Source organism: Lepidochelys kempii, chromosome 2 (genome assembly GCF_965140285.1).
Source record: "Lepidochelys kempii isolate rLepKem1 chromosome 2, rLepKem1.hap1, whole genome shotgun sequence".
Classification (NCBI taxonomy): domain Eukaryota; kingdom Metazoa; phylum Chordata; order Testudines; family Cheloniidae; genus Lepidochelys; species Lepidochelys kempii.
In genome coordinates, this window is record NC_136381.1 from 174,257,695 (window position 1) to 174,267,773 (window position 10,079).

The 10,079-nt window shown below is 42.9% G+C and overlaps 1 protein-coding gene across 6 annotated transcripts in view; it reads right to left on the bottom strand.

Annotated features, from left to right (window-relative positions):
* The window catches only part of CNTNAP2 (contactin associated protein 2), a 1,669,434-nt gene extending 1,663,622 nt beyond the window's left edge, over positions 1-5,812 (bottom strand). For 5 of the 6 annotated variants that reach the window (XM_078851686.1, XM_073332785.2, XM_073332788.1 and 2 more), the window contains exon 1: positions 5,147-5,812. In XM_078851686.1, the coding sequence (XP_078707812.1) occupies positions 5,147-5,243 (97 nt within the window). In that variant the 5' untranslated portion in view covers positions 5,244-5,812. The remainder of the gene's footprint in view (positions 1-5,146) is intronic. The other variant, XM_073332778.2, reaches the window with a different exon arrangement.
* Positions 5,813-10,079: the final 4,267 nt, after the last annotated feature.

Consider the following 10,079-nt stretch of genomic DNA (forward strand, 5'->3'; position numbering starts at 1 on the left):
TGAGTGTTGTGTGGGCTCACTCTCCAAAACAGCCCCTCCCTCTGGCTTCCACTCTTTACCAGGCCTGGGTTACAGTGCTGGTGCTCAGGGTGCTAATATGCGTGGACAGTGCCCCCTCAGCAGTTCAGTATTGTGCACACATTAAGCAGGAGGCTACATCCACCAAGGTCAAACTGTACTAACCAGATGCAAACCAGCCCTATATATGGAGAAAGAGAATGCACAGGCACATGTGGCTTTGTATAACTTATTGCTTTAATATTAGAATATTTTAAAGTTTTAAATATTGCTAACATTACTAAAAATTGAACATGTCATGTGATTAACATTTAAAGATCCAAGTTGAAACAACTAAAGAACTCCTCCAGAAACAAAGTTGTATGTCATACCTCCAACACGATGTGAGCTAGCCAAATTCAGCTGTAGTTTTCAATGTCTGTTTAAAATACTAAATATAGTTATTGTATTAAATGAAATACTCTTTTCTGGTGCTTACACAAACTAATGATACCCAAGAACAAACAGGGGGATATTCAGAAAAGACATTTGGTTTGTTTGGAAGAGAAGCACTCAAAACCCATAGGGCCAAATTTTCAACACATGGCTTCTGTTTGAGCTTGCACATCAGTGTATGCTTCACTTGCAAGCACAATTTTTATGTCTAATCACTTGTTATTACATATGATAATCTGCATATTCATTGCGTAAAAAATACCAAGCACAAGTAGTTTTTGCATGTGCACATTCCATAATATAGATAAGTGATTCAATGCCTATTAGGTAAATGGAAAGCCTCCCATCAACTCCAATGGGCTTTGGATCTTACTTTATACACACTGATAAGTGTGTGCAATCAGTTTGTGCATGGTGGCCCAAGCACATGAGTTAATGCCCTTTGAAACACAGGCCTTTCATCTTCTTGGAATAGCAGATTTTTTTTTCTTGTTTTTGGCCAAACTGGGGCTGAGGCAATATGCACTGTTTCAGTATGTAGAAAAAATATTCTCCTGTTACCACCAATTTATAACAGATTAGCAGAATATTTTATTTATTTATATATATATATAAAGTTTATTCATTCAGCTACAGTCTCCTACCATGACGTATACAAGTTTAATGTTAACTGAACATTTTAAAAACAAACTGCTTGTTGGTTTCTCTTTTTACTTTTGATTTAATGCAAAAGAATTATACAGAGACAGTCAGAAGTATATGTCTGGCCATGCCAAATTCAGCAAAACACTTAAGCACGTGATTACTTTTAAGCATGTGCTTAAGCCCTGTTGACTTCAATGGCAAGTCAAGCCCCATTTACTTCAATGGAACTTATATAAGTGCTTATCTTTACGTACATCCTTAAGTGCTTTGATAAAGATGGGAATAGTCACATGCTTAAAGTTAAGCACAAGCTTAAATGTTTTGTAGAATTGGGCCTACGTCCTCTCAGATCTTCTCCTTATATTTATGGAATAGGACCTAAAGAAAAGAAAGTTAGATGTAATAAAATACTAACGACCCATTTTCTCACCTTGAAGTATACCAGATTTCATAAAATGTTTACTCTGATTTTTTTCCAAAACAACATACTCCCAAACACCATTTTAAACAGGCTTCTCTCCATAGAACATTCAAACACTCTGAGTTAGAGAGATCTCCATTCCTACTTTTTACCATCCTAGAAATGAGGCTTCCTGTATCATGACTCACACTTTGAAAGGGGACATCACATTTCTATTTTATGTTTTTCTTCAGACCTCCCTTGTTTTCCCCAGCTGAGGCTACTGTAGGAAAGTCTGACTAATTTGAAGACAAAGCACATTTTTCATATGTATACAGAGCTAAACACAGCGCTTCATGTTTTCAGCCTGTTGTAAAAAAAAAAAAAAAAAAAAAAAAAAGGGCAAATGAGTTGCTGCTTCAGCTGAAATAGTGGAATGGGTCATATTGCAAAAGCATTCACATTCATATGACTTTAAATGCAGATTTAGTACTGAGAAATTCTGTGCTGAACTGACTTTTGTTGAACATAAACAGTCACTGAAAACAAGTTCTAGCTGAGAGAGGCAATGCTTTTACACTAGGGCTGCTTTTACCTAGAAATAGATGACCCAAAGAGTGACTCATCCTAATATGTTTATCAGGTAGGCAAGTTATTTTTTTCAGTGAGAACGTATCAATTGAAAGTTAGTCTCAGTCACTTTCTTCTTACCATCACATCCTTAAGTCAGGTAAAGTAGCAAAAAAGCACTAAATTTGGATTTTCCATGTTACTTTTTGTCTTGTGATGACCTCTCCTGGTTGAGCTGTTCATTAGCCTTGATGAAAACAGTTGAGAGATTTGATCCCCTTTCTGTCTATTAAATATTGATCACAAATATACCATATGAAGAACTTATTGATGAGGTTTTGTAAAGATAACTATCAACCAAATTAAAAAGCAAACATGAACAAGGGAGGGTTATGGATAATACTATATTAGTTTATTGTATTCAGTGCATGCTTATTATACTAAACACCCAGATTCACATTCCACAATTCATCTTTGGGTTATATTTTATCATTATCATACCATGTTTATTTTCACACTGACACAGACGTAGTCAAACTAACTGAAAGGCATCATATCAGTGAAATAGAGAGGCTTAGTGAAAGTACAGAGAAAATGAAAATTTGATATCCAGTCTGCTCCCGCAAGTGAAACTAGATGAAAAATGAGAACTCAGGGTTCAATTCTGCTCTCACTGAAGCCAATGGGAGTTTGATATGTATTTCCATGGGAGCAGGATCAGAGAAGAGAGTAATAGATACAAGTGTCTTATGCAAATATTTAGTATATTCATAATACACCAAACATACAGTCTACGTTCTAGAAAAAAAAATGTAAAAAGATTGTTTATATTCATGTTTTCCAGTAGCAAAACAGTAGAGATTTTTTTAAGCTTTTAGTAGTGGGCCTAAAACAATAGTTTGGGTGGAAATTAGTTGTATGCTAAAATTATAAATATTCCTTTTATTTCATTAAGTCTATAAATCCTCCACAGGTATTCCCACTTCGTCTCCACAAGTCAGAACCAAGAAGAAAACGGAGGCAACTGGCTTCTCTTCAAAGATAGAGCGTGGTCATCAATTCAATTTACAATTAGCTGGAGACAACAGAATTAAAAAACACAAAATACTCAGTTTGTATACCGAAGTATGCAACAGAATATCCAGTTATCTGACAGACATCATGATTTATGAGTGCCTACTCTAGAACCATTTCATTAGCACTGGGAATGGCAAGTACTATAATATTTCTGAACAGACATGAATGCATTTTTCATATGCTATCATGTTCATAGTCTTGTTGCCAATGGTAAGGGAGACTGATATCTGTTTGTAGCTATATTTCCATTGCCTATAAACCAATCCACATTTCACTTTTAGTGAATCAGAAAAGTGTGAACTCTATACTCAGCATAAGGAGTTTGGGGTCTAGTGCTTTTTCAGATTAATACATTGAGTATCTGCAAAGATCTAAAAACAAACAAACATACAAAAGTGAGTTTTCACTTTTTATCATTAAGACAAGTATGCTCTTTTACCTGCCTTTATTTTAGAAGTATTTTCTTTAATAAAAACTTATCAAACTTTTTCTAAATGTTAAACATATGCTTACTGTATAATCAAATACTATGACAATTTTAAGATACTGTATGTTGTTCCCAAATTTAAACTTGTAGCAGAACTATAAACATTTGCTACAGCATTATAAAATACATATTACCTAAAATTGCATGGGAGTTTATGACCCAAGAACAGAATTATGGTAACCTAAGTTACTACACCTTTTTCTGCGTATTCCAGTTATGCACAATGACCTATTACAAAGTATGAACATTCAGAACAAAACTGAGATGAATAATCAAGTCAAAAGTAATAATCTTCAGTACTGGTATTGCTCCCGAGGGAAAGGGGAAACTATCTGAAGACAAGACTATAGCCTGAGAGGCTTAGGATACAGTAGAGTGTCTGTTTTTTATCTCTCTGGTTTAACACATATAATGGTCTAAATATATGGCAAATCCTGGGACAATCACATTAGTTTTTTTTTCAGAACTGACCATATGAAATGGGGAAAAAAAAACAGTGAGTCAGGTAAGTACAGTTGTATTCCGGATCCCAAACCTAATAGTTTTGTTCACCACCACCACCCCCAAAAAAAGAGAAAGATCCTTTCACACCTCCATACAACATGCATTCCAAAACAATTCGCTGCTTGATCAGGAAAATTGTCATACATCCCCCCCACCCCCATATGTCACATTTTAACATGTTCTTATCTATAAAACGGCTATTTTCCCCAAGTCTTTTTTCCCCGCTAGCACCGCAGATCCTGTGTAAACGCCACACATCGTTTCAGTATCTGTTTCAAAAATACCATTCAAATAGCACGTTCTCTGCATCGGCTACAAAGAAACAACTAAATACTTCACAGTGACATCTACCTGCGAATATTTTGTTGCAAACTAATCGCTCATTGCAACATTAAAGGTTTGATGCCCCCATTGAAGTAAACTAGTGCGCTGTCATTACTGGCAGCAGGATCCGGTCCTATACAGGTGCTTTGCTCTCTTAAATTCAGCAATTTTCCTGCTTTTTAACTATTTCGCTAGCACTTCTCACTGTGAGCGCAACGGCTGGTCAGCGCCAACCTAACTTGGAAAGCAAAACTTCACTCCCAAGACAACGGCATCTTGCCTCAGCTCCCCCCACACAAGCCACCAGCTGTCTCTCCCTCCCCTCAAAGTATCAAGCTTTTTCATTCTCCAAAATGCAAACACCCAAAACTGGTTGCGGAATTTGCCCACGTCTCCCTTTTCCCTCACACAGCCGTCCAGCTCCAGTATTTGCAGATCCCAATTCCCAACCCAACTAACTGGGGAAAGAATGTTAAGTCCACACTGCAGCCCCCGCCAGCTCTCCTGTACCCAGTTCCCAACTTCCACTAGCACCACGCAAATCAGCTGTGCGTTCCTCCACACAGGCGGCCGCACACACCACACCAAACGAGCCCGAAACCTAGAGACACCTCCCTCCGGAGCCACCGTGGGAATCTTAATGCGGAGCGGAAAGTGGGGAAAGGTTCCTGTGAAAGGCTACTTACGGGATGCAGGGAGCGCCGTCCTGGCTCTGCAGCTGATGCTGCTGAAAATCCAGAGGAAGAGGGCTGCCCTGCAGCCGGCTCGGGGAACCACAAACATCCTTCCCTTCCCGGCTCCCTTTACTCCAAAGGCCAGCCGCAGAATAGCTGCTTTCCTCCACTTTTCCTCCGTCCCTCTCTCTTTGCTGTGAGGAGGCAATGGGGGTGGGGCAGGGCTTTGCCTTGGGGGAGAAGCCAAACCCCCCTCTTCGCCTCCTGCCTCTGGGTTTGGAGCAGCACAGGGTAAGTCCCAATACTTTTCTTTCCCTTCTTGCTGTGTGCGCGCCGCCCTCGGACGCAAAAAAATAAAAAAGAAGACGAAGAAGAGCCGAAGGAAGAAGCAAGGAGCGGGGGAAATAATAAAACACTCACAAGAGGGGGGGAAGGTATGGGGGGGGTGGGGCAAAGAAGAGGGGGGAAGGGAGCAAAGACACTGGTGTTGCTGCTGCCGCCACTGCAGCGCAGTCCTTCCCTCCGCACAGAGCAGCGGGGCTGACAGACGCTTCCAAGCAGCCTCCCCGCGCGGGTATATATAGACAGACACAGCCGGTGCGCGCGCACGCACACACCGACCCGGAGCCCCGCGCGCCCTGCCAGGCGCGCGCGCGCGCCCCCACCCACAGCGAGAGAAGCTCCCGCCGCAGAGGGGGCGGCTCAGAGCCGGCCTGTCCCCGCTGGAGGAAGCACCGCCGCGGCCAGCAGCGGCAGCCGAGGCTAGCAAAAAAAAAAAAAACAAAAAAAAACAAAACAAAAAACCACCCACCAAAAGCAAAACCCGGAGTGGAAAATCTTCCCCTGCCCTCCCCTCTGCTTCACTCCCTTCCCCGGCTCCTCCCTCCTCCTCCTCCTCGGCCCTGGCTCTCCTCCCCTTGCTTTTCAAAGCAAAAGCAAAAGGAAGGCGCTGCGTGCGCTCCGGGCCGGGCAGAGGTGAGGCGAGGAGACGAGGGAGGCGGCCGCGCGCCCTCAGCCCCGGAGGGGGCTGTCCATGGTGATGAAGTTGGGCGCGCAGGGCGCCGAAGCTTGCAGCGCGCCCCCTCCCTCCCGGCCGCCTTTCCCTTCCCCGGGCCAGCACCACGGAAAGAGTCGGCAGCCCTCCTCTGCCGCCTTGTCCCTTCCCGCTCTGCTCCCCTTCGCGTGGAGATGGTACAGGCTCGCGGTGCTCCAGCCTCCTGGGATCCCCAATCAGGCCAGTCTTCCGAGCGGTCCTAATTCTGAGGGGCTGAGCAACACCCCGCCTGCGAAAGAGCAGGGAGGGCTGCAGAAGCCTCTAATGCAGATGTTTTCATTGTGGAATTACCCAGCGCTTAGCGTGTGCCACGCTGAGCCCCAGCACCTCCAGGTTTGGCAAGTCAGAGCCCTGGCAGCTCTGGGCTTGCTGCATCAGTTGCGAATGTAATATATATATATATATATATATATATATATATATATATATATATATATATATATATATATATAGCTTGAGCCCCAGCACCTCTTTCGTTACAAATTAAGCAGTGGAATTACAACCCCCCCCCCCCCCCACACACACACACACACACACCCAGAGCGATGTTAAGGTAACATTAAGGTTTTGCCTGGAAGCAGCCCCGAAGGAAAACAGGCAGTGCTAGAGCTCTATATTTTAGGCAGTTTAAAATGCCGCTCTCCAATTTGGGTGTGGGTTGGGGGGCAGGGGTGGGGGTTGGAAACGGCACTAAAAGATACTGCTCTCTAGGCAGGGTAGAATAATGGGCAGGTGGATTATTCATGCTGCAACTGCTGGGGCAAAGAAAAGTTAAAATCACTCATTCACGAGTTACTATTCCACAAGCTCTAGGAAAGGGTGAGTAATGATGGGGGGGGGGGGAAGGAGAGAAAAACGGACAGGTTATTTTTGGCATCGCCTTGTGAATAAATTATCAGCGCTAAATTATATGCTATGACTTACTCACCCAGCAGTACCAGTATTTGCTGATACCTGGTGAGGTTGGAGAAGCAGATAACCAATTCTTAGGGTGCCACTTCCCTTAGAGCACTTTGAAAATTCCAGCTAACTATCACTGACTTTAATATATGCTGTGTGCCTAAATCTTAGGCCCCTTTGAGAATCCCAGCCTTAATTTTTTATACATAAATTATGGTCTGCAGAGAGAGTTGATGTCTAATGATTTGAGCCCAGGACTAGGGCTGAGGAATTCCGGAGCTCAAGTATCAACCCTGATACAGACTTTATACCGGTCTTGGGCAAGTCTCTTAACCTCCCCCCCTCCCCAATTCTCCCCCAGGAGTATAAAATTGGAATATTAATATTTGTCTTACATGGATGTTCTTAAATTAATTCAATTATGTTTGGGAATAATTTTGTATATGACAACTGTATGTATAAAAGAAAAATAACTCTTAGAGAAACTTCCCCTAATTTCCTGCAACCTCCTGATCCCTACACCTTTCACACACAGCTTTTAATATTTACTAATTTTAAAAGCCCTTAGTTTATTTTTGTCATAAATATAAAGGGAAGGGTAAACCCCTTTGAAATCCCTCCTGGCCAGGGGAAAGCTCCTCTCACCTGTAAAGGGTTAAGAAGCTAAAGGTAACCTCGCTGGCACCTGACCAAAATGACCAATGAGGAGACAAGATACTTTCAAAAGCTGGGAGGAGGGAGAGAAACAAAGGGTCTGTGTGTCTGTCTATATGCTGGTCTTTACTGGGGATAGACCAGGAATGGAGTCTTAGAACTTTTAGTAAGTAATCTAGCTAGGTATGTGTTAGATTATGATTTCTTTAAATGGCTGAAAAAAGAATTGTGCTGAATAGAATAACTATTTCTGTCTGTGTATCTTTTTTGTAACTTAAGGTTTTGCCTAGAGGGGTTCTCTATGTTTTTGAACCTAATTACCCTGTAAGATATCTACCATCCTGATTTTACAGGGGGGATTTCTTTATTTCTATTTACTTCTATTTTTATTAAAAGTCTTCTTGTAAGAAAACTGAATGCTTTTTCATTTTTCTCAGATCCAAGGGTTTGGGTCGGTGGTTACCTATGCAAATTGGTGAGGCTTTTTATCCAACATTTCCCAGGAAAGGGGGGGTGCAAGTGTTGGGAGGATTGTTCATTGTTCTTAAGATCCAAGGGTCTGGGTCTGTAGTCACCTAGGCAAATTGGTGAGGCTTTTTACCAAACCTTGTCCAGGAAGTGGGGTGCAAGGTTTTGGGAAGTATTTTGGGGGGAAAGACGCGTCCAAACAGCTCTTCCCCAGTAACCAGTATTAGTTTGGTGGTGGTAGCGGCCAGTCCAAGGACAACGGGGGGGTGGTATTTTGTACCTTGGGGAAATTTTGACCTAAGCTGGTGAAGATAAGCTTAGGAGGTTTTTCATGCAGGTCCCCACATCTGTACCCTAGAGTTCAGAGTGGGGGAGGAACCTTGACATGGTGGCATAGTGGTGGGATTAACCTGAAATCATTTTGAGATCCAGTTGAGATTTTCTGAACTAGAAATACAGATTTTAAAAAGGAAATTTTTTTTTCCTTTGGAAAGGAAGTCCAGAAAGCAGCTGAAACTGAAAGCAGCTTGTTTTTTCTCTGCTTTGTGGCCAAGCAGAGACAAAAGGGGATTATCTTTGTGAATTGCAGGTTTTCTTTGCCTGGAGGCAGGGTACTTAACTCCTGCAGGGAAATTCACAGTCTTCCAACCCAGAGGTTTTTTTTTTTCTTCCTAAAAGTAAATAGGGGGGTGTGTTCTACCCATTTGCTTTTTCTTTGGGCTGGGTAAGCAGGTTTCCAAGTAGTTGGAGGTTTTTTGCTTTAATTTGGGCCCAGAGCAGAAACAAGGGCATTGTCTTTTTCTGTAGGCTGACAATCACTATCAGAGAATAGGTATTCTATTCCAGCACAGCAAAATTTTACAGCCAAGTTTTGTTTGTTTATTTCTAAACCTCGGGTGTAAAGTTAGTTAAAAACAGAGAGGTTAGAATGACCAAATCTGCAGCTCGACTACAGCTGGAATTAGCCAAATTTCAGGCTGAGGAAAGACAAAGGGAACATGAAAGACAGATAGAACTCATGTGGCTGAAGAAGGAACAAGAAAGGGAGGCAGCGAGAGAAACAGAACACCACCAAGCGGCTGCTCACAGGAGAGCTATGGAAGCAAGGGACAAAGAACTGGAGGAGAAGGAAAAAGAGAGGAAGTATGTGGAGGAGATGGAGAAGATAAAGGCTCAGCAGAATATCCCAACAAACCCTAGTAATCCTTCTCCAAGTACCACTTCCCATCCCAGAAAGTTCCCCACCTACAAGGCAGGCGATGATACTGAGGCCTTCCTAGAAAACTTCGAAAGGGCCTGCCTTGGGTACAACATCTCTACTGACCAATACATGGTAGAGCTGAGGCCGCAGCTCAGTGGACCCTTAGCTGAGGTGGCAGCTTAAATGCCTAAAGAACACATGAACAAGTATGAACTGTTTAAATCCAAGGCGAGAGTCAGAATGGGGATAACACCCGAGCAGTCTCGTCGGAGGTTCAGAGCCCTAAGGTGGAAACCAGACATGTCATTTACCCGACATGCCTACCACATTGTGAAACATTGGGATGCCTGGATATCAGGAGCAAGTGTTGAATCTCCAGAAAATTTGCCCTTCCTAATGCAAATGGAACAATTCTTAGAGGGTGTTCCTGAGGAAATAGAAAGATACATCCTAGATGGGAAACCCAAAACTGTAATCGAGGCAGGAGAGATTGGAGCCAGATGGGTGGAGGTGGCAGAGAAGAAGAAAACTGGTCGCAGTTGGAGCAGAGACCAGAAGGGACCACCCCAGACCACACCCTATTACCGGGGGCCTCCCAAAGCCCCACCTACCTCCCAAAGAACCCTCCAGACCCCTTATCGTCCCACCACCCCGTTCTCCAGCAACCC